The sequence below is a fragment of the Wyeomyia smithii genome, chromosome 2 (assembly GCF_029784165.1).
Source record: "Wyeomyia smithii strain HCP4-BCI-WySm-NY-G18 chromosome 2, ASM2978416v1, whole genome shotgun sequence".
Classification (NCBI taxonomy): Eukaryota; Metazoa; Arthropoda; class Insecta; order Diptera; family Culicidae; genus Wyeomyia; species Wyeomyia smithii.
Genome location: NC_073695.1, coordinates 101,544,264 through 101,570,125, shown reverse-complemented (window position 1 = coordinate 101,570,125; position 25,862 = coordinate 101,544,264). Strand labels below are relative to the sequence as shown.

General features: G+C 35.2%; 1 protein-coding gene across 1 annotated transcript; it reads left to right on the top strand.

Annotated features, from left to right (window-relative positions):
• The first annotated feature begins 2,988 nt into the window (after positions 1-2,988).
• On the top strand, positions 2,989-25,572 carry LOC129722297 (methyl farnesoate epoxidase-like). The gene is made up of 5 exons (XM_055675642.1): positions 2,989-3,174; positions 23,939-24,422; positions 24,477-24,657; positions 24,716-25,271; positions 25,333-25,572. Exons 1-5 carry the CDS (start codon positions 3,090-3,092, stop codon positions 25,515-25,517), a joined length of 1,491 nt encoding a protein of 496 aa, XP_055531617.1. The 5' UTR covers positions 2,989-3,089; the 3' UTR covers positions 25,518-25,572.
• Positions 25,573-25,862: the final 290 nt, after the last annotated feature.

Sequence of the window (25,862 nt, the reverse complement as noted above, 5' to 3'; positions counted from 1 at the left end):
GTGGTATCGTACTATTTGAACGTTCGAAATTCATTGATTCCTTGCGATGTGTTTAAAGTCTGCAAATGCACAACGAATCGGATAAGATCAAAGTCAAATAACAAATCGTTTGAAACGATTGGTTTTATCGAAATGACAACATCCTCGACTTTTAATTTCTGTACATCGCCTTGATTCTGAATATATTCATATTGGGTGGTATTCGGTTATTTTCAGCTGATTTTATGGCATCAATCTGACACCGGAAATACCCATATTGGGTGGTATTTGGTCGTTAGCCGCTGTTCTTCCGAAACCGGAAGTTGCCATTTTGGATTTCATAATGGCATTTAGAGGCAATTTCTGGATTTTGAATGTCATTCTGGTTAAAGAAACACTCATATTGGATGGTATTTGGTCATTTTCAGCTGTTTTTCAGAAACCGGAACTCGCCATTTTAGAATTCAAATTGGTATCTGTGGTCGATTTTAGCTCCTGTGCATCATTCTAAATTCGGATATTATTATATTGGGTGGAAATCGGCCATTTTTGGCTTTTTTCCAGCAACCGGAAGTTGCCATCTTATGATCCAAAATGTTGCCTGAGGTCGATTATGGAACATATTTGTTACCACTTAAAACATTAACCTGCCAAATATGATTCCATTCAGTTGATTAGTTCGCGAGATGTACAGAAATTTGTGCAGAAACATGTGCTTCCAGAAGAGGGAGCGGCGTCGAACCATTATGGATATATTTGTTACCTCTAAAAACATTCACATAACAAATTTGGTTGTATTTTCTTGATTGGTTCTTGAGCTGTGCGAAATTTGTGTTTCATTTGTATGGGACCCCTACCTTATAGAAGAGGGAGGGGTGTCAAATCATTATGCACATATTTGTTACCTCCAAAAACATTCACCTGCCAAATTTGGTTGGTTAGCTCTCGAGATGTGCAGAGATTTGTGTTTCATTTGTATGGAACCCCTCTCTTCCAGAAAAGGAAGGGGCGTCTAACTATTATGGACATATTTGTTTCCCCTTAAAACATCCACATGCCAAATTCGGTTTCATTTGCTTAGTTTGTTCTTGAGTTGTGCAGAAATTTATGTGTCATTTGTATGGGACCCCTTCCTTCCAGAAGAAGGAGGGGTCTCAAACTATCATAGGAATCTTTATCGGGACCAATAACCCCTACATACAAATTTTCACGTCGATCGGTTCGGTAGTTTTCGAGCCAATATGGATCAAACAGACAGACAGACCGGACTACATTTTTATATGTATAGATTACAACATCAATATTTTAAAACCGAAAGAGTGAATATACATTTATTGGATTGAAGCGTTAGTGTAAATCTATTTTTACAAATAAAAGTTTGAATGAGAAAGGCTGGGTCTGACCGCTAGGTGGATTAATTTAGGTTTTTTTTTATTACGTAAATGAAAACATGCAAACTTATGAAAAATGCTTATTGTTCTCTTAAAGTAGTTTGGAACTGTGGGTAGCTAAAAAAGTGCAGTAAACCTCTTCTGGGTACCTGAAACTGCGGATTAGAAGGAAACGTAAAAGGTTATTTCTGGAGTGATTCGCGATTAGGGCGCAACTAACAAAATGTAAACAAATCGTTTTATTACACTATTGGTTTCGAAAAGACTTATAAAATTCATGGCAAGAATCCTTTCTTTTGTATAAATCAATAAAATTATTTAAATCAAGCTTTTTGTGAAGGGCGACAAAACAGTTTTCCCAAAACAAAAGTTACTTTGGAACATTGTATTGAAGCAACGGGCTTATTTGCGAAATATTTCGTAAACAGGCGATAGTAAAAGGCGGATCAACATTGTTTTCAAAATAAAGGCGCATTTTAAGGGGTGCAACTGAAGGCAAAATAAAAACAAGGCGAAAGAAAGGTGGGCGTATCTTGTTGTCAGAATGCTTTAAGGCTCATTTGAAAAGGGTTAGAAGAAAAGCGCAGATTTTAGCCATAAATGTCTAAAATTAATGTAGTATTGTTAGGAAACTATAAGACAGGTTTATTTTACGTCGATTTTTGGTATTGATGTTAATGTTAGTCACTTCCTTTAAAATTACGATTTGAAAATGTACTTGGAAATTTTCAAACTGATGTATGTTTATCTTTTGCCAGTTGCGCCCTTATCGCAAATCTTTCCGGATCTGTTGACAAAAATAATCAGTTAACCATTTGTACAACCGGAACCATTTTGCGGGACCTCAGAATATACCTTCAAAATAGAACTAAATTAAAAAAAAAAATTACAAATGATAGATAGTATTTCGGAAAATAGTTGCAAGCTTCGACAACCGAAGAGATTTATATCTTTTAATAAACAATTAACAGACCTCTAATTTCTGATTAGACTCACGAATTTTGAGCAATCGATAAGAATTTTAAGAAACGAGTTTTTCGCTTTAACAAAAGCCTCTCTTTCTGTTAAATTATTTAAAAAATATACTCAAAGAATATCTATACACTCTTGCTGAGTCTTAAAATTCACTTAACCGATTTCAAATACACCTCCAAAGATAACACAATTTAAAAAAAAACATATTTAGAAAAATATATATTTTGACATATATGATAGAAAAAGAACCGAAAAGCGTCAAAATGGTAGTTGCGAATGCTAGTTATGCAACAAATGGACAGATTTAATGTTTTAGACTAGATGAAACAATATTTTTCTTCGCATTCATGGATTCTAAACCAGTCAATTCAGAAAAAAACTCAACCAAGGGCAACCGAATCGTTACCTTCAACAGCTTTTACGCAACCCGCAATTCCCAGCTATGTCGATGCTAATCAGTGTCAAAAATAGTTCTGTTCTTTTTTCCCAAGGCGTTGCATTTGTTATGTCGCTGCGCTTCACGATTAGCATAATAAAAAGGTTCAGATGTACCGATAAGCCGCAACGGGTTTCAGAGCAGCAAATCTGAACCGAACGCGCATCTGCGGTGTCTACAAAAGACTGTGGCCAACGTTACGCTATTCCAGTCCAGCGGGAGCAATTCCGCGGTCCAGAACCAAGGTTTAGTGGTAGATGACCAAACCTTTGAGCTTTGTTCGATTTTTTACTTCAAAATTCTAAGATATGTGGCAGAATGTGCTATTGGTGATCGTTCTGTTAGTGCTATTTTGCTTCCGAGATGTTAGGAAACCTGTGTTTTTCCCACCTGGTAAGTATCTCCCATGTCGTCTTCGGTGATCGTTCGAATGTTGAAGTTTTGCAGATCATTTGAATAGTATGACGAATATTTTAAAACTATGAAAATCAAACACTTTGAAGTTTTTTGTTTACACAAGACACTTAGAAGTTATAATGAACGTTAGTTTAAATTGTGATATGTGAAGCTAAGTAAAAAAGCTTGTGATTTCCTATGCCTGGTGGTGTGAGGTGTAAGAAGTTCCCATTTATGTTTATCGAGAAAAACGTGGAAATCATCGTTGCGTGCTATAAGACCGAAGTTCTGGAGAAGGTAGTGGCCCCAGCACTTCGGGACCTTTTCGGGAAGGATCATTACCTTTCTCAACTGGACGGCACACCGGCCCACACGGCGAATATCGTCCAAGTGTGGTGTCAGGAGAATTTGACTGATTTTCTCAACAAGATTTTGTGGCCTCCCAGCCCCTTGGAACGTCCAGGTTTTATATATGGTCGTACATGTTGTCCAAGCAGAGCGAATATAAAGTATGAACTATGGATTTAGGACGAGATGCCGAAGGACCAGCTGCGTGCCGCGTGCGATTATTTTGCTTTTTTGCTCCCAGTTAATATGTCTTAATGTGTCTTATTGTCTTGTGTACTATGTTCTTAATGAATAGTGTTTCAATAATTTATACTCCGAAAAGAATATTCATTTTAACACATTTCTAAAGTGTATTCAAACTAATTGAACGCCCTGTATAACTCAGTGAGTAAAATTTATTTTTCAAATTAGGATGATACAAATTTCATTTTCATTTTACGTCACACCATCCCCCCACCCCTACAAAAATGTTGAATATTTAAAAGGGAAGTAAGAAAGTTCAAGCCGTTTTGATAATATTGGTTTTTCGACAGCGTACCTATATGAATAATTTAGCAACAAACAAGTCTAATGACAGTAAGAATGTCGTCAAAAATCATGCCAAATACATAATATTAATGATAAAGTGTTATTTTTCAACATTTATTTGAATGAAAGTTACAAACGTCGTAACAAATTTCATTAAGGGGTTATATACCTTTTTAGTTTTCAAAAAACCGAAAAAAAATTTATTGTATTATCTTCAAATACAACATCTTGAGAACATTTTCACAAATTTTCATAAAGATCTGAGCAATAGGAAGAAAGTTAGAGCGATTTGCAGCGCGCCTCGCCACGGCCGCATAACCTAAACTTGAAAAAAAAACTTATTTTCAAAGAGCACATTGAGAGTATACAAGCCAAGTGCATCAAATATACGAGATGTTTATATCCTCTCATTAACAGGAATTCTAAACTTTGTTTAAAGAACAAACTTTTGATTTACAAACAAATTTTTAGACCAGCAATGCTTTATGCTGTACCGATCTGGTCAAGTTGCTGTTCAACAAGGAAGAAAACGCTCCAAAGGATTCAGAATAAAATTCTGAAAATGATTTTGAAGCGTCCTCCTTGGTTTGGTACACTCGAATTACATAGACTTACTGGTGTTGAACCATTAGAAGCTATGTCAAATAAAATTATTAACAAATTTCGACAAAAATCGTTGCAATCCTCAATTGCTACGATAAGCTCTCTTTATAGCCAATAAGTTAGCAATTAAGTTAGTTGTAAGTTTACTTCCCCTTCTCTGACAAGTAGGTTTAAATCCCTACGAATGATAAGTCCTAATTGCGAAAGCAAACAAATCCTAACAATTAAAATTACAAATTTCTAACAGTGTTGAGAAGTCACCATTTGTGATTGGACACACATACTCATTATTTACTAATATTTATCATAAATACTTAAGCTACTAACAAATCCCCCCCTTACCAAAAAAAAGGCTAAACTTGAAACTTTACACGCGATTATCTCGGAATAGTGTTTTCCGAAAAATGACTTTGCCGTGATCCTGATTGCGGGAAAACTACCGAACCGATTTTCTTCATCTTTTTTTTTTAAATTTTCGTTATTAAATTCGCCGGACCTTGAACGATCGCTTTTTGAAACATACAGTTACATTTTGCCGCAAAAAAAAATTTAATGCAATTTTTAGCGCTCAAAACGTGCATTTTTTGGGAAAAACGTTTCCGTTTGCACTGAAAATAAAATACTCATAAGCGATCGTTAAAGGACCCGGCACACTTCTAAACTAATGAAATAATATGAGTATTTTGATTTCGGTTGACCCGCTGAGTCTCTATCAGGATCACCGCAAGCCTCTGCAAAAAATAGCGTTTAAGGGAAACGGCCATTACTCCAGTAATAATTGGCATAACTCAAAATCAAACGTATTTTTTGTTGTTGATAAACTGTACTTTCAGAAAAATACCACTTTGATGCAATGAAAATGGTGCTATGCACTTAAAAATAAATTCAAACTTCCCTCTTTTTTCTCGGCCAAAAATGTATATAACCCCTTGAAGCTATTCTTTTTTTCCCAGTGTTATTTGTTTTTCGACACCCCCCCCCCCTTCCCTTTCTTGGTTAACTAAGAATTAGAAATTTGTATCAGCCTTATTCTGTTTTTTAATTTTTATAAAAGATTGATTTGCAACTCCGAGCTCAAATAGGCAGAAGACAACATGTAGCATGGAACTGAATTAGTGTTAAGGCTTATCCGAAGTTTCTTATAGATTTTGTGGCCATGATGGTATCAGTGTCGTCCATTCTTCAGCAATACCTGTGAAGTTAAAATATTTCTTAGTTGACAACAAAATCGATAACTCCCGATCGTGTTGGTTTTTTGAGATAGTGTTTTCGACAATATTCATGTGAAGCATCAAGAAATATTTTTGTATGAAAATATTTGTACTAAACATGTACTAAACAAGTACTAATTTTTTTTTCTTAATTTTTTCAATTTAGAAGGATGGTTTCTTTTACAAAGTTGTTTATGAGCCAATAAGATTGCATTCCTGGACCATTGTGCACTGGTAGCACTGGCCGAAGACCGTAACTCTGAGAATCGCGGAATAAGCTAAGATCAAAATACGAATTATGTAGCAGTATTATCTGTCGCGCCGATTTATGCGACGAATTTAGCGCGTTTTGTTTTAAAAGGCATGCTGAACTTTTTGGGGGTGCTGCAGTATTCAAACTGTTACAATACTCAGTGAAGCAATTACGCGGTTACTTTAAGTGCAGCAACATTGGAAATAAATGTGCTATAGGTATTTTCTATACAGATTACTGCACGGGTTAAGGAGTCTTTTGCCTTACACAGAGATGGTGTCACAAATAAAAAATCTTTGGAGTTACTCGATTGTACCCGTTTTGAATAGAATACACTAAAGTCTTTCTCACGCGGGGGATACGTAGCGAGTTAAAAAAAACCGCTTAAATTCAGAAAACACATAAATTTTTAAATCCGCGTGAAAAAAATGCATTTGACAAATTTTTCATTCATTTCTGCTAAATGCTTCTGAAAAGGATCAATAGCAGAAAATACGCCTGCGAATTGAGCTGCAAATCAAGAAAAAATACGAAATGGTTTGGCCAAATCTGAGAATAGTATACTGTTAAAAGTTTATGACATGTTTTTAATTCGTTCTCAAGTTATTACTTATCGAAGTGACGCTACTCCGGATATTTCGGTTACCATGGAAAAAGTGAAACTCGTGTTTTGATTAAGCATTGCTTCCCGGTGGGAATAAATACTGTTTAAACGAAGCAATGACTTGATACGCATCACGGAAAATTTGCTGCAGTTAACTCAACTGTTAAGTACTGCTTTTTCGATTTCGTCGTGGCCGTCAAAGAAAAAAAAAAAGTTTTTCTATAGAAAGTATTTTTTTTTTAACAGGACAAAGACTTCTCGACTACTTTGTGATAAGGTCGTATGTCTAAACGTCAACAAAACGAGTGAGAGTTATATTATTTGCACTTCACAAGCACAAATGGTCGGCGTGCGACCAGACCGAGCTAAGCGCCATTTTCTTTAAAATTGAGTTATTAGCACCAGTGGATGTGCAAACTGGTAATCTATGTTCCATTAAAGAATGAAATCATTTGAATAGCTCATAGACGTGTTATAATATAAAATCTCTGTAGCATTTTGTGAAAAGAACGAAATTGCGTTCGACCAGAGTGAACCGTAAACACAGACATCTGAAGAAAGTGATTGTTTGTGATTTAAAAGCAAACTTTGCGATTTATTTTAACAAGTAACTGATTTCTCCACTTCGGGCAGATCGTTATTACGACTGTCATCAGAATTAGATAAATAAACAGCCAGGTGGTTTTCGTAGAGCTGAATTTCGTTTCAATGGGCACATCACTTTTTTTCAAGATCTTGTTGTGCCAGACCGAACCATGTGCATTTTAGTTTTATTTGATATTTTTCAAATAAAATTTTTTTTTTTCTTGTAACCAACGTCAGGACTGGGTTAATATACGTTAAATCAATAAAATTAGACAAAACCCGCTTCAAAATAGGGTAGATCTGCCTAATATAGACCACTTGTTTTAGTGGACCACCTGAACTTCTCACACCAAATGACACATTATAAATATACTTATTTTAATTTATGCTTTGACAACTTCAATAATGTACTTCATTAGAAATGTCGCAACAGACGTTTACTATAATATACTTCATTAAAGCTGCAAAATATGTCGTTTAAAAACAGCTACCTGTTTTGACTAGCAATACTCAGAGGGAGAGATATGCGAAGACAGTGTTGTGAGCCAAACGAACATGTCAAAATTCGAGCCAAAAGGACAAGAAAGGTAACATATTGAAAGGTATTGCAATAAGGGTCGATAAAGAATATATTAATTTTTACTCGTTTTTCATGTTTTATTGCTAAAACATGAATTGAGAATGCTCCAAAGTTGCTTCATCACAGTGATTTTTAACTGGTGGTTTACAAACCCTTTGTATAGTCTACAGAACAATGATTAAAGTATATAAAATAAACATAAACATAAGATTTAACACCGTCACGGTTTTTGTGATGCACTTTATTATTCCCCAGGACTTCCACCGCCGAATAAAAAAGTTAGTGAACATTGCGCTCTGAGAAGAGATCTGGCACCTCTGATATGTGAAACCTAGTTGCCAAATCAGCGGTTTTTTTCATCGCTTATCTCTCCCTCTGAGAATCTCTAGTTTTACATGGTTCGTTAACGTTTCCATAGGAAATGGCTTTACCAAAAACAGCACTGACATCACACTTTCCGAGCGAAAATAATCAGATTTTCGATGAACGGGTAGGATAATGGTGTCTTTAAAAGATAAGCAATAAATTTAACTAGAAAAACGCTTAAAGTATTGAAAAAAATAGTGGCCCAATTAAGGGTGGAAATAATACTGTTTTCCTTATTCCGGCATGCTTCATTTCGAACAAGAGCTGTCATCGAAATAACGCCGCGAATCATAGTTACCATAGTTACAATAAATTTGTTATGATCGTGTTATTGTATAAAATTGCTGCTAAAATGGGAAAAACGTCGGAAATCGGAAAAAAATATACTGATTCAGCTGTTCCTGAGTGTCTTTAAGCAATAAAAAGTGGTGTTTCGACTAGAGAAGCTTGCAGGCGCTCCAATGTTCCACTATCCACCGTAATGTTCCGTGCAAGCAGCAAGTGGTCAGGAAAACCACGAAAACGATTCAATTGTTCGCTGGATAACTCGGCTGGCACGTAAAGGATTCCCTATTACGAAAGAACGGGTGCAGTCTACAGTTGATCCAGATCCAGCACTCTCAGTGCGTAAGCCAGAGTTAGTTTCATCAGCGGCAGTACGGTTGGAGAGATGTATTATTTATACCTGGCCCAAATTAGGAAATTGTTGTGGTTCAAATAAGGAAACGGTGGCCCATTAAAGGAAACTGAAACGATGATTTATTTCTTTTATTATAAGAAAATAGAGGTATTATCTAGTAGTTTTTCATGCAGAAAAGATGATAAACATGTTTCTTCATGTTTATACATAATGAAATACTTAATTCAGTTTAGATATTTACACTTTTTCTTGCAAAATTTGCAGCTACGCTACTAAATGGTCCATTAAAGGCAGTTATACCCTACCAGAGCATTTCATATTAATACTATCTTAACACTTAGCATTCGGTGCGCTTTGGCACCCAGGCATGTCTAAACCCACCACATCATCCGCGTGTGTGTTTCAAGCGATGCCACGGAGGGTATTCAGATTGCCCTTCAGTGCGTATACAAAACGAAAAACCCGCAGTGTTCTAGATAAAACAGCCCTTCGAAAGATTCGGCAAACACAAAGCCGAGTGTTCTCAACTTCGTTAGCCCTCGGGAGCCCGCATGCCTACACGTGTTTTCTCAAACGCTTCATTTTTTCAAAAGTACATATGAAAAAAATATTGCAGGTGGTTGTATACGATGGCTAACATCCAACTATCCATTATTATTCCATTGTCAATCTCCTCGTGGCGACTAATGCTTGTGTGTTCCCCGAAACTACAAGCCCTCGGTTGCCTCATGTGCCGAAGTTAAAAATCCTCGGTTGGCGTGATTACGAATGGCTCTCCAGTGTTTTGTCTTGAGCTCGCGACGGAGGGTAATACGAAATGCCCTGCGTGGTGTGTTTGTTAGCAGATGGGCCACATGCGCTTTGGAGTGCTGTGGTGTCCCCATGCCTGCGGTACCAGCAAAAAGAGCAACAGAAATAAAGCTTTGCTTGTCTATCAGCTGTATAATTTTTGATACAGATTGAGCTGAGAGATAAAGCAGTGTTGATATCTATGTATAACGTTTGACTAGTGAGAAAAATTAGTTTGTTTAATAGTCAAGTTAATATGTTGTAGTAAATACGTTTGACCAGACCGAACTGAAGACCATTTTTTAAAATCTTTGTTCGACCAGAGTGAACTAAGTGCATAGGTGTCAAAAATAAAAACCAAATATTTTATCAATTATTGCTATTTTTCGTGTATTTATGATAACAGGACATTCATTAAGCCCTGTTCAATACGTGTTAGCATTGAATTAATGATATTTCAAACACGATCAATTTATGGGTGGTCAAACTTCAAATGCTAATTACGCAAAACAATGTGTTTGGCGCTTGGCTCGGTCTGGTCGCACGCCGACCAAATCATCTCTCACTCGTTTTGTTTACGTTTAGACATACGACCTTATCACAAAGTAGTCGAGACTGTTCAGTTCATGTAGTAATTTACATTTTTTAAATTAAGTTCGTATTGCTTGGTTCACTGGTCAACACTATAGTCACTGAATTTTACTAGTCTGGCGGAGTGGGGAACCATGCAACTGGCAACCCACTTTTTCACATTAAAATCCTGACACCACTGGATATAATTCATGTTGCATATGACTTCTTTGAAAGTAAACATTTGATGTAAAAATGAAGTGCGTTTATAACAAATGTTTTTTTTTTTTTTTTTTTTTTTTTAAGGGGGGGATTTGTTAGTAGCTTAAATATTTATGATAAATATTAGTAAATAATGAGTATGTGTGTCCAATCACAAATGGTGACTTCTCAACACTGTTAGAAATTTGTAATTTTAATTGTTAGGATTTGTTTGCTTTCGCAATTAGGACTTATCATTCGTAGGGATTTAAACCTACTTGTCAGAGAAGGGGAAGTAAACTTACAACTAACTTAATTGCTAACTTATTGGCTATAAAGAGAGCTTATCGTAGCAATTGAGGATTGCAACGATTTTTGTCGAAATTTGTTAATAATTTTATTTGACGTAGCTTCTAATGGTTCAACACCAGTAAGTCTATGTAATATGAGTGTACCAAACCAAGGAGGACGCTTCAAAATCATTTTCAGAATTTTATTCTGAATCCTTTGGAGCATTTTCTTCCTTGATGAACAGCAACTTGACCAGATCGGTACAGCATAAAGCATTGCTGGTCTAAAAATTTGTTTGTAAATCAAAAGTTTGTTCTTTAAACAAAGTTTAGAATTCCTGTTAATGATATAAACATCTCGTATATTTGATGCACTTGGCTTGTATACTCTCAATGTGCTCTTTGAAAATAAGTTTTTCATCATAAATTAATTCCAAGTACTTAACCTTGTCGGACCAACTTAAAATAACCCCATTCATCTTGACAACGTGATTATTGTTTGGCTTGAGGAAAGAAGCCCTAGGCTTATGCGGAAAAATTATCATTTGAGTTTTAGAAGCATTGGGAGAGATTTTCCACTTTTGCAAGTAGGAAGAAAAAATATCTAAACTTTTCTGCAATCGACTGCATATGACACGAAGACTTTTTCCTTTTACGGAAATGCTTGTGTCATCGCAGAACAATGACTTTGTGCATCCTGGAGGCAAATCAGGAAGATCTGAAGTGAATATGTTGTACAGGACTGGACCCAAGACTGAACCTTGAGGTACACCTGCTCTGACAGGAAATCTATCAGATTTTGAATTCTGATAGACAACCTGCAGAGTTCGATCAGTAAGATAATTTTTTAAAATTTTGGTTAGGAAAATTGGAAAATTAAAAGTTTGCAATTTCGCAATCAAACCTTTATGCCAAACACTGTCGAATGCTTTTTCTATGTCTAAAAGAGCAGCTCCAGTGGAATAACCTTCAGATTTGTTAGCTCGTATCATATTAGTAACTCTGAGCAATTGATGAGTTGTGGAATGCCCATGGCGAAATCCAAACTGTTCATTTGCAAAAATTGAATTTTCGTTGATGTGTGACATCGTTCTGTTAAGAATAATTCTCTCAAACAGTTTACTTATTGAAGAAAGCAAACTGATTGGTCGATGACTTGAAACTTCAGCTGGATTCTTATCCGGTTTTAAAATTGGAGTAATTTTTGCATTTTTCCATAATTTGGGAAAATATGCAATTTTGAAGCAGCAATTGAAAATTTTCACTAAAAATTCCATTGTGCTCTCAGGGAGATGTTTGATTAGTATATTAAAGATTCCATCGTCACCAGGTGCTTTCATATTTTTGAAATTTTTAATAATTGATTTAATCTCATTCAAGTTAGTTTCAATTATTTCTGCGGTAAAAAATTCTGGGAAGAAATTAAATCGAATTGACGTGTGACTTCATTTTCAATTGGACTCACAAAATTCAAATTTGAGTTATGAACACTCTCAAACTGCTGAGCAAGTCTTTGAGCCTTTTGTTCATTGGATACAAGAAAACGTTCACCATCTTTTAAAACTGGAATAGGCTTTGAAGGTTTCTTAAGAATCTCTTAAGGTTTCTTAACAGCTTCCAAAATGGTTTTGAATATGGTTTCAATTTTTCAACTTTAGTCTCAAAATTTTGATTTCTCAGAAGAGTAAATCTATGTTTAATCTCTTTCTGTAAATCTTTATAAATAGTTTTAAAAACAGGGTCACGAGAACGTTGATATTGACGTCTGCGGACATTTTTCAAACGAATTAGAAGTTGAAGATTTTCGTCAATTATTGGTGAATCAAATTTCACTAGAGCCTTTGGAACAGAATAATTCCTGGCATCACCAATTGCACATTTTAATGCTTCCAAAGCGGAATCAATATTCACTTCGTTTTGCAAATCAAGCTCATTATTGAAATTTCTCTCAATATGAGTTTTGTATCTTTCCCAATTAGCCTTGTTATAATTAAAAACAGAGCTCATAGGGTTCAAAACTGATTCATGTGATAAAGAAAAAGTTATTGGAAGATGGTCAGAATCAATATCAGCATGTGTGATCAAATCACTGCATACATGACTTTGATCTGTTAGCACCAAATCAATTGTTGAAGGGTTTCTTACAGAAGAAAAGCAAGTAGGACTATTCGGAGACAAAATAGAATAGTATCCTGAAGAACAATCATTGAATAAAATTTTGCCATTGGAGTTACTTTGCGAATTATTCCATGAACGATGTTTAGCGTTAAAATCGCCGATTATAAAAAATTTCGAACAATTTCTGGTGAGTTTTTGTAAATCACCTTTAAAATAATTTTTGTGCTCGCGTGTGCATTGAAATGGTAAATATGCTGCGGCAGTAAATAAAATCCCAAGTTCAGTTTGAACTTCAATTCCCAAAGTTTCAATAACTTTCGTCTCAAGATGGGGAAGAGCACGATGTTTGATTCGGCGATGAATAACAATTGCAACTCCACCGCCGGAACCCTGAATCCTATCATATCTATGAACCATGTAATTGGGATCATATTTTAATTTTATGTTAGGTTTCAAAAATGTTTCAGTAATAATTGCGATATGCACATTATTTACTGTTAAAAAATTAATAAGCTCATTCTCATTGGCCTTCAATGAGCGAGCATTCCAATTTAATATTTTAATTGTTTTATTTAAAAACATTGCTAAATTTTAAATTCGAAACAATTTTAATAGTAAAATTTGTGCCTATTTGAATGGCTTTAAACATTGATTTTGCCTGCAACATGGCATTCATAAGATCGAACATTGCCTGTTGCAAAAAAGAAAGTTTACCTGCCGTAATAGGCCCCAGGCAGTTGACATTAGAAAAAATATTTTCGGCAGAAATATTAGCTGGAGTAATAGGTGTACAATTATTTTCTAGCGTGTTTTGATACCCATATTAATGGTCATTTTCGAACTACCAACACTAGGCGGTATAATGTTCGAACTATCTGTAACCGGTGCATAAGTTAAACGGGTATGCAAAGGAGTAGGTAAACTATGCGTCACTGGTACGCTTGGAAAATTTTGTTTTGAAGTTGGTTTTAATTGAGAAATTGAATTTTGTTTACCTTGCCTTGCCTTAACAAATTGCTAAACGGACTGGGCATTGATAAACATTTGACATATGGTTGCCGTTACAATTCGCACAGCGAAAATTTTTACTCTCTTTCACAAGACATGTGTCCTTTTTGTGAGAAGAGTCTCCACAAATCAGACATTTTTGATCCATGTTACAGAATTTGGAACCATGGCCATAACGTTGGCAAGTACGGCATTGGGTGATATGCTTTTCCCCTCCGCCATACTTCCTATAAATTTCCCACTTTACACGCACATTACCCAAAGCATGTGCTTTTTCAAAAAATTTTAAGTTGTTAACCTCATTTCGGTTAAAATGAATTAAATAATTAGCAAGGGAAATTCCGGTGCGCTGACTGTTTTCGCCTCGTGATTTTTGTTTCATTAGAATTACTTGGGTAAGGGCTATGCCAAGTAATTCTGTTAAAGTAAGTTTGATCTCATCAACGGTTCGATCGTTGGAGAGACCTTTCAAGACAACCTTGAACGGCTTGGCGTTCTTGGTGTCATATGTAAAAAATTTGTACATCTTGTCAGTTAAATACTGAACAAGACGATCACGACCCTTTATTGAGTCGGCTAATAAGCGTCATTCACCGCTACGGCCAATTTGATAGGTAACTTTAACGTCAGAAACAAACGTTGAAAGTTCCTTTTTGAATATATTAAATTCAGAAGAAATAGTTACCACAATAGGTGGAACTTTCTCCTTTTTTAAAGATTATACATTTTGTATAGTTTCATTATTATTAACTTCCATTTCACCAGCTTCTTGCAAAGGCAAAATATCAAAAGGATTGTCACTACAGACACTCGAAGTGTCAGAAAGAGATGCCTCTTTTTTCCTCCCCGCAGCGATGCGTGGTTTCTTTTTTCGTCCAGCCATTTCAGGTGATACGAAAAAAGTTAAAACAAATGTTCAATTCAAAAGTAGGTAGTCTTGAGAAAGACTGATGGGAAATAACTTTCAGGTAGTCTTTAAAAGACACACTGACAAAATACAAACTTTGAAGCTATAGGCAGTCAAAGACCAGTCCACAAGCAACCGAAAAAAACGTCTGATCTGTAGGACAGTTCAAGACGCACTCTAACAAATGTAACAGCAATTGGCGAAGGACAAAGAAACAAACAAGTTTACTCCGGTTTCCAAAGAATGCGGAGATTAGAGGAAAATGGCTAAAATTTTGCGAGTTACCTGATAATGCATTTATTCGTTGAAAGAGAAAATTATAAAAAAAAATCATTTTGTTCCGATTGAGCATTTCCCGTACAATAGTACAGCGTGAAAAGCGACAGGACAGCAAATCTATGGCAGTATAATGTTATCAATAAACAATTAATTATAAAAAGAGCACGTTATTGATGCGACGAAAGAAAATATTCCTTGTGATTTTCTCACATGTATAAATTTAACATTATTGTGATATCATTAATTCATTACAATAACTATTCTCAAAAAAATAGCAATTGTCACAAAAAGTCCAATTATTGAGACTAATTTATTCTGTATCTTTTTACGAAACGATTACAATACTTCAAATGCGAAAATCGACGCACTATCGACTGGTTCCTGTTTTGACAGTTCACACTGATTCCCGAAATCCAGTCCGCCAGACTAGTAAAGTATACAGTGACTATAGTCAACACCGGTTTTGCCCGTCCTGATTTAGCAGGACATGTCCTGATTTTGAGACCCTGTTTGACATCCTGACTTATTTTTCATTTTCTGGCATTTGTCCTGATTTTCATAAGATTTTCAATTTTGTAGTGTGATAATAATATGCAGAATTATTCAAAATCAATAATTTCTTTGTTTCCAGAACACAACGGTCACTACGGACGACTTTGTTTTTAGTTGAATCTTAGTTAAGTGACGAGAGAAATCTTTTAAGTATTGTAACCGTTAAACATTTGGGTCCCCCGTACCCTACTCTGTAAGGTCGAAAATTTTTTTTTCCAATGTTTAGAGTAAAGTAAGGTGCTCGGCTATTTTGGCTATTGATTAGGGTTCATGTGAAGATTTATTTTACATGTCGTGGTTGCACATATAGTGTATAAGGTTGTTGGCAGCTGAAAACGTGAATGCCCTCCCTAAATCGGAGGTAGGTTTTTCTCAGCAAGTACTGAACCGATTTGGCTGAAGTTTTTTTAGCATGTAAGAATGGATTATCTAACTTGTTATATAGTCGTTTTTGAAATTTAAAAAAATTGACAAAACGGCAGCCATTTTAGCAATAAATTAGCTCTTTTCATAAAAATCGCTTTAAAAAATCATAAAAAGTTGAAAAAAATATATTGAAAAACGGCTATGTAACAAGTAAGGTAATCCATTTTTACATGCTGGAAAAAAATTCAGCCAGATAGGCTCAGTAGATGCTGAGGAAAACTCACCATAAGTTAAAAAAAAACATAGTTTCGCGAAAAACGCTGCCAATAGTATAATACTAACTATAGGGGTACTGGGGGTAAGCCCGGCACTGAGGGTAAGACCGCCTCCCCTGGGATTTAACTAGAAAACGCTAATTAACTGTGTTTTGGAATATGTGAACTGTTCGTATTTAATATTTTAGACATTTTAAGACACATCGAAGTCACCGTGAAACGTCAAACGTCGAAATAATAGACAAAACATTCGCTACTGCAGCTGATGCGTAAACGGATGTAATTTTTCGTGAGTGGAACTTAAGCTTTTATTCATTTGAAAAGACTAAAATAATTTTTCGTTGCTCTACAATTTATTGCCTGTATTGTTAGCAATCACAGGAATTCGATCTGAGGTAAATTGAAGCGATAAATTAGTAGAAATACTCTTTTAAAAAAAATGTGTGCTGTCGGGGTAACACCGTCACCCAGTGAGTGGGGTAAGCCCGACATGGTCAGAGACTAGTTGAATGTTACTGACACATATTTCTCATCTATTACCGATGGCTCGCTGCTAAATAAATTGATTAGTCGACTTAAAACCATGCAATCAAGTCCTTCTGTGATTTATGTATGATTCCAAGGGTTATTAGAGGTGCCAAATGTACTGAATCAAGTCACAAAACTGACCGCTTTCCCGGTGGTATTTGAAATATGCTCCGGTGTGGTCAATGTGATCCTGGCTTCGATTCAACTAGTTAATAATATGATTTAAAGTGCCACATGATAGGCTTGCCGAGTATCAAATTCTTTTATTGTTTATACCTAATGTTCACCGGCACTGGTTCCGGCAATCTCCCCAGAACCAGCTAACCGACAACAACCAAATTCAACAGTAACATACAGAATTGTAAGATCTCTCATTTGGCGGTTTCCGAATTCAAATTGGCTCAGTTAATTCTAGTAAATTCATGAACAAACTTAGGTGCCGGTGTTACCCCCAAGGGGTGCCGGTTTCACCCGCACTGATTGCTAAACGTCGTTTTTATCTTAGTTTCAAAACTTCACTATTACTTGTAAAATAACAGTTTAAAAGTACTGAAAACCTTCATATCTTGTAGAAAACAATCTGGGCAATGATTCTGTGAAAGAAATATAACAATATTCGCCGTCAAGTGCTACTAAAGAATCATTTTCCTTAGGGGGCCGGGCTTACCCCCAGTACCCCTACTTGCACACACGACATACAAAATACATTTTCAAACACACCTTAATCAATATCCAAAATATTCGAACACTTCATTTCACCCTAAACATCCAGAAAAAATCACATTTTTCATTTTTCGACTTTCCAGTCAGTCCCATCTAAACGGTGAGTTCAATTTGAAAAAGTTTACATTTGCTAAACATCTGCCTATACATTCAAAACTGCTTAATAATATTAGATCGTTTGAGAAGTATGTTGAACAGGAAAAGAAGTTTCTCGGTGTTTTTGAAGTGCAAATCACATTTAACGTGGTATATTATTTTAAACTTCGAAGAATAGCTTAGCTCAAAGTTGTACCGAAAAAAAGGTGTCCTTATTTCTAATTTCAACCAGATGGTATCCCTACTAGAGCTCAAACTGCAAAGAAATGACAGATTATAGTTTTTTACCCTATCTTGTAAATTTTGGTGCTCTTAGTCAACTCAGAGATGCGTGAAGTTTCCAGAGATATGAAAAAAAGTTTTCCCGTACGACGAGCAATTACTCAATGGCCTTTTGACGCACTTCTATCTCTGATAGGGGTACAAAAATTCACAGAAATGGTTGAGAAACTATAAGCTTTCATTTTTTTCGGTATACAAAGAAAGAATAAATTTGGGTTGTATAGCTGTGAATTAAGAAAACCAACTGTTTGGTTTTAATAAACATATTTCAAATTGTAATAATAATCAAAATGTGTCTAAGCAGAATCATTAACGCTTGGCGGTGTGGTTACAGAAAGGGGATGTATTGTTACATTCTATTGAATGAACTGATTATCTTTAAAACAGGTTGTTGTCAAATTGTTTGATGTCATATTTTGTCAAAAGTGTGGAGTGCATTTGTTCAATTAAATATTAAAAGAAAAGTATTAAAATATATTATTTTGCATCTGATGACGGATACCATACTATTAGCACATAGAACAGACATTCATGTTCATAATAAAAAAATTAAAATCGTGTGTAAAAATTTGAATCAAAATACGTTAATACACTAACGACATCTGTCTTGTGGAGCCCCAGTTGCACTGCATAAATATTGCCGTATCGATATTTTGTCGATATCAGTGCCTCGTTTATCATTGACGCGAGCGCCGCATGGCGGGAGCATTACCACTTACAGTGAAATGACGATTGCAAGTTTTTATACATCCTTTGAGAATAAGATGAACGTCTGTTTTTGTGCTATTAGTACTATTATACTTATCAACACAGGATATGCCCTAGAGCTTAAACTGGAAAAAAGAAGGATTATAGATTTTCAACAGCTCCTGAGAGTTTTGGTGCTCCTAGTCGCCTCGAAGTTGTGTCAAAAGGCCACAGAGTAACTGCTCGCCGGGTTCGTTCTTTCTCCGTTTGCTTACGGGAAAACTTCATGGAAACCTTTGAAAACTTAAAGCTTTTTAAGGCGACTAAGGGCACTAAAACTCACAGGAACGATCGAAAAGTTATAATCTTCGCTTTTTTTTCCAGTTTGAGCTCTAGGGCAACTTTTTTTCACTTTTATCAATCAGTGGTGTACAATTGCACTCGTTTATTATAATGATCCAATAAAAAGTCAAAGTTTATCATCATTTTAATATCCATGTAAAAATGTTTCAGTATAAAGCCTTTTTGTAATCAGTTCTATATCATTTCAGTGCTGTGAATACTAATGCATCATCTGAATAATTTCAAAACATCGTAAATGTTTGTGACAGTTTCGCCATTTTAGGCCCGAAACGAAACGAATAAAGGCAATTTTCAAGCAAATATGTGAAATGCAGATTACTATTAATTTTTCTAATTCTCAAAAATAGACCTCAACGACCTCATTACTAAACATGGTCCTTTCGAAGTATACATTTAAAACAATGGAAATAGTTGTTTAGTACAAAACACCAACAGTCCATAACTCAATTTTCTGTTCGATGACCTAAACCTCTGCGTATAACCAAAGATAAACAGAACAAGATATCTAACTTCCAGATTTTTCATACATTTTGAACACGACCACTTTCCGACGGTTAGTGCTGCCAAGACTTAAATTCTCATAAAATTGTAAGTATGAGCAGAACCAGTTCACCGTGCATAGTCCGTCATCGATCGTTGAGCTGTTCAAGATTGTATATGAAAAAGGTGTAGCAGTTTGGTCAGCTCGACGCTTAAGATAACACGCAGATTAATGATATTGTCATATTTTGCACTTAATGGTATTGCCATATTTTTTGCTCTTTAAAGTACAAAAAAGTATGAAATTGACTATCAGAGTGGGGGTTTATATTGAGGGGTTATATTTATTTTCAGGTCCTCTTCTACCAATACTTAAAGTTTGATATGTCGTAAGCCAGGTAACATGGAAGTCGCGTTTATAATTCTCGAGTTTCGTCGTATATCACAGAAAATGCCCCTGGGAGATAATAATTTAAAGTAGTGTAGATGATACTTCCGAAAGTAACGACGACATGAATTATGTACAACACTTTCGTTAACGATATATTGTCATATATTAATGTATAATTTTCTCATATTTTCGGTTGTTGTTAAAAAGAACAGAATATACAAACCCGGTACATATTCATATGAATATGAATCAAATGTTATGGTTTGTGTAAAGTAGCACAATAAACTTTAGCTAATGTGGTTGCTGTCAAGCAATGATAAGTTAAATTGAACTTGTTGTAAGTAGCAGTGCGCAATGACTTGATGTCGCTCTTAAAGAGGTAATGCCATCCACCAATAGAATATGAGACGATTTCCAAGTGCTTCTAGAGCGGTTTTATTGTTATTATTATTATTGCCTTATCAACCTAGGAATCTCGCGTTTGGTTTTTGGAGGAAATATTTATAGAAGCTTAATCGTTAATTATTAACTTTATTAACCTTGGCAAGAGTAGAAAACTTGGCTGTAGAGTGTGCTCATAGTGGTTATCAGGAAGTTTTGATGGTACGCTTAATTTTAAATGATGCACCGATAATTCTTGGTTCTTCCGGAAGGTTTCATGTTTGAAAACTAAACATTCGTACACATTATTATCATTTTTCGGATGGTAGCACCGTACAGTCGTCCACATGGATACTAAAAAAATTGATTCACCTTTCAGCAGTCATGTCTTGACCTTGTTGTCAGTTGATTTTGAAGTCAAGTATACATCAAATTAACAGTGTATAAATTAGTTCGACTTTTGCTCACACGCAGCGACAATCATGTTCGAAGAATTCTGCAAGAGTCAGGTATCTTGTTTAGTCATCTTTGGTATAACAGAGCTTTTCGGAATAAGGTTAGATTAGTTATCAGTCTATGAATAAAGAACCACATTCCGACACAATCCTTATTCGGTAGATCGTTCACAAGAGTTCTGGAAAGATAGCACTGTGCTACAGCGATTTAGAACTTTTGAAGTGACTTAGTGTAGGTTGTAGGTCTTGTTGCGTATAACATTCGCTCATACTAGAAATTTCCCAAAATCTGAAGTTATGGTCAGAATACGGTTTTTTAGACCTCAACGCATATAATTTTATTTAACTCAGTCATTTACAAACAGATTTCTAATATTTTAGCAGTTTTAGAAAGGGGACAAATAGAGCTATATACAGGTTTGTAGTAATATCAATAATGAATGTTGAGTTATTCGAATTTAAATCTAATTCTTTACACTTTTTCACGCAATTTTTCAACTTAATTTGAAACTTACCGTCTATTTTTGTAGGAAAAATATCATAAATACCCCAGAGTTTTGAAAGTATATTCAATTCCGAACCAAATGAAAGTCGTTTTGTGGAAATTGAATTTGAAAAGTACATTTAGTGCCAAACGAAAACAATAAGTGTTGTTTATGAAAATCAGTTTTAATTCGGCTGAGATATGATTTGATGATTTCCACCATAATCGTAGATTTCACAAATTATTTCTATTGTTTTCGTTTAGCACTAAAAAGAATTTTTCAAATTCAACAGCAATTGAAGCTCCTTCTTTACAAAAATGCGTGAAAAATCGCGACTAAAGTTGAAAAAATTTGATAATAACATAAACCGTCTTATTTATTTTAAAACTGCTCATCACATATGGGTCATCACATATAGGATATATAGACATATTTTTATGATTTGAAAGTTCTACTTTTCATCTTTCCAAAATGGTCAAAATATTAAAAATCGATTAAAAAATAATCGAATTAAACATAAAAATGTGAGTTAAGGTCTAAAAACTGGGTTTTAACTATAACTTAAAATTTTTGGGGTAATTGGAAAAATTTGAGTATACGCGCAAGTAACACTTGACTAAAGCTACAACCCACACTATGTCACATCAGAAGTTCTTGCATTTTTTTCATCATTTGCAGCACCGTGAAATAATTGTGCGATAGAAGCCAACAACTTAGGTTTTCTTGAAAAATATATAACTCAGCCAAATATCAACCGATTTACACAAAACTGCTTTTATTTGATTTGGAATTGAATATACTTTTAAAATTCTAGTGTATTTGTGGTATCTTTCTTACAAAAAATACGGCAAATTTCAAATTAAGTTGAAAAATTGCGTGAAAAGGTAAAAAAAATAGATTTAAACTCAAATAACTCAACATGTTGTATCGACATTAGTACAAAACTATATATATTTTGAAAGCTCTATTTATCTTCTTTCTAAAACTGGTTGAATATTGAAAATCGGTCCAGAAATGACTGAGTTAAAAAAAGTTGTATGCACTGAGGTCCAAAAATCCGTTTTTTAACCATAACTTCAGATTTTGGGGGTGTATGGAAAATTTCTAGTATGAGCAAATGTTACACTTAACAAGACCTACAACCCTAGATAAAGAAAAAAAAGACCTATAACCTACACTAGATCACTTCAGAAGTTCTAAATCGCTGTAGCACAGTGTTATATATATAATTTATTAAAATGATTTAGTAAATATTTTTGTTAAGTAAGGTAATTGAAAAATTTCCCGCCAACTCGACTAAGGGGTTGTCAGCATGAAAACGTTGTAGATGTGTAGCCTGTTTTAAGCTAAGCAACTTTGTATACTTTTTTTCAAAAATTTATTTGGAATAACATTTGGAAAAATCTGATTTTTTTACAAGTCAATATATTTCAAAAGATAAGAATAGAAGAGATAGAGAAAAGTTGTCAAGGGATGACATTCAGAAGACTGTTTGAATTTTCATTCGAAACTATATATAATATGAACCATGGAACGGAGTGAAATTGATCAATTTCTATAACAATTTCCAATTAACTAGCTTCATGTACATTTTTCCCGAAATAGTATAATTTTAAAACAAGTACTGGTATGTGCTCCAGTAAACCTCTATGGCTATTGGTTAAATTTTCTATCGTCTACTTCATGAAATAAATTCGATAATTCTATAAGGTACTATGAGGTAAATTGGGGTGAAATTGATCACCATTGAAATCCATACATTCCTTTGGCAATGTGCTTTTTTTCGATATGCTAAAGATAAATGATGATTTCTGTACTGAAAAATATCATTTACAGCTAGTCTGGAAACGAAAATAACGATATTTCAAGTTAAAATTTGTTTATTTTGGTTCACGAGCTGCTTGTTGCTAAATTTGCTCTTATTTGATCGTCGTTAGACCGATTTCAATTCGGTTTGTTGCAAAAGCTCAAAAACAAGCTCTGAAAATAAGATCTTTGTGGTTTCCTGCGAATTCACCAGTATTTCTTTAATGGTATGGAATGATCATTGTTGAAAGTTACATTTTTTGAGCTTTTATCAAACTTTACTCACTTCTCCAAATTTAACGTAATTGACCCTCAACTAAGATTACTTTAAGTAAATTCAATACTTTTTTTTTTGTTTTTTGGAAACTTGTTTGATCAAATTTGATTGAGTTTTGACTGAGTTAGAAAAATTTTTCGAAAATATGAAAAGTTGACAGGTATGTGAATCATGCAAAAGGTGCGTTTAAGGACACGTTAACATTGCGTAGTGTTGTAAAAGTAATATCTTTTGATTAGTATTTTTTATCACGAATTTCTAGGTGATCAATTTTACCCCATTCCACGGTATATGAGTAAATAGTAGGTAATATGTAATACGTAAAATGGCTTTTTGGATAGGTGTTTTTAGTTGCCTAAAACTCTTCTGAACAAATCAAAACTGGTACTCTTAAGAAAAAAAAGTTCTTCTAACTGAAACTTTTCCAAGTCCACAAAATATTTTCAACGTGAAGCAGTGTGGATTAACCCGCAAACAATAGAAGCATATGTATCCCATTCGTTTTGGATTTCTTATGTCGCAGATAGAATGAAAAATGCTCAAGTTGAATGCATATATTTGATCCATATTCAGCCCCACATCAATTCACGCTACATTCCGTTATTTAAAGGCATAACCGGTTATGTTAAAGAACATGCAGAATCATACGCACCTTGGGTTAGGTCAATCGATTTCGTCTGCTTTTTATCACTAACAAGAATGAGTTTTGTTGTTTCTTTTCAACCATTTCAAAGGTCCCAGCTGGTTCCCGCTGATCGGTAGCGGTTACTATGTGCTCAAGCTGCTCAAGCATTTCTCCTTCCATCATCTGATGTGGACCGAGTTGGTGAATCGCTTCGGACCGGTCGTGGGGTTGAAGCTGGGCCGGGATCGGGTTGTTATTGTTTCCGGAATGGATGCTATACGAGAGCTGTACTGCAAGGATGAGTTCAACGGTCGGCCAGACGGGTTCTTTTTCCGAATACGCTCTTTCGATAAACGGTTAGGCGTGGTTTTCACGGATGGAGAGAACTGGGACATGCAACGCAGATTTTCCATCAAAGCACTGAAAACACTTGGTATGGGTACGGCAGGGATGGCGTACCACCTGGAGAAAGAAGCCGAAGAATTGATACATCATTTTCGCAAATTATCACGGACAAACAATCCGATTAGTATGCACAATGCATTTGATATATCGGTTCTAAATATCATATGGACTTTAATTGCTGGAAAAAGGTATCTAACGTTCTGTTTCCTAAAAGCGATTTCTACGAAGCATTGTTTTTATAGGTTTCATTTAAGTGATAAGCGCCTGGAATGGATTACCGAGACAATTCATAAAAGTTTTCGAGTGATAGATATGTCTGGCGGTGTATTGAATCAGTTTCCGAGCTTTCGGCATGTATTTCCTGTTCTCTCTGGTTTTACTCCCCTCGTCAATCTGCTAAAACCATTGTGGGAATTTTTGAATGTAATATAAAATCAATCAAGTTTAGGAGAACTATTCATGCAACGATGTTTTTTTTCAGGATACCATCAATTTAATTGATAATAAACCGAGACTTCCCGAAGAAAATGATTGTCTGATAACATTATATCTTCGCGAGCTGCAAAAGAGCAACATCCATTCGTCATTCAGTAGCGAACAGCTTCTTTGCCTGTGCCTCGATCTCTTTCAAGCCGGATCGGAAACGGTCAGCAACACACTTGGTTTCGGGATCGCCTACATGCTGCACAATCCGCAGGTTGTCAAAAAGGTTCACCAGGAGCTGGACAATGTGGTAGGACGATATCGGCTTCCGTTGTTAGATGACCGACGTAGTTTGCCGTACGTGGAAGCCGTAATCTGTGAGATTCAGAGAATTGCTAATGTGGCACCACTTGCTATTGCCCACAGAACGTTGCAACCCGTTCAGTTGGGGGCGTATGTAGTGCCGAAAAATACGATCACTATGGTTTCAATTTATTCGTTGCATATGGATAGAGCGTACTGGAATGATCCTGAAGTTTTTCGTCCTGAAAGGTTTATGGATGAAACCGGGAGTAAACTTATAACGCATGAATATTTTTTGCCTTTTGGAGCTGGTAGGTTATGTGTGTTTTTGAAAAAACTTCCTGATTATGATCTAGTTTTTATGGATTTCAGGTAAAAGACGATGCTTAGGGGAATCGTTGGCCAAGTCGAATTTGTTTTTGTTTTTTGCTGCCTTCATGCATGCTTTTATAATAGAACCTGCCGGGGAAGGACATCTGCCGGAGCTAGATGGCATCGATGGAATCACACTATCACCTAAGCCGTATTATGTTGCGTTGAAAGAAAGACTAATATGACTTTGTGTAATCGATTTATCAAATAATGATAAATGGTAACGATAAGAAAATGTAATACGAGCTAAATTGCCAAACTTCTTTAGATGACATTTACTCAAATAGCCTTGCGCACAAGATGGGTTTAGGGGGCTCAAAGCGAAAATTTTTAACAGCTATGTGTTTTTATAAACGAGTTTTGTTTGTAGTTTAAGTATTTTAAAATAAATCATAAGCTATTCTAAGATTGGTTTGCCTTCGCAATTACGGCTAATCGTTCTGATTTGTTTGTCAAGGAAAACGAAATAATCTTAAAACAAACTTAAATACTAATGTCTTAACTAAAAAGAGAGCTTATTGAAGCAAAAT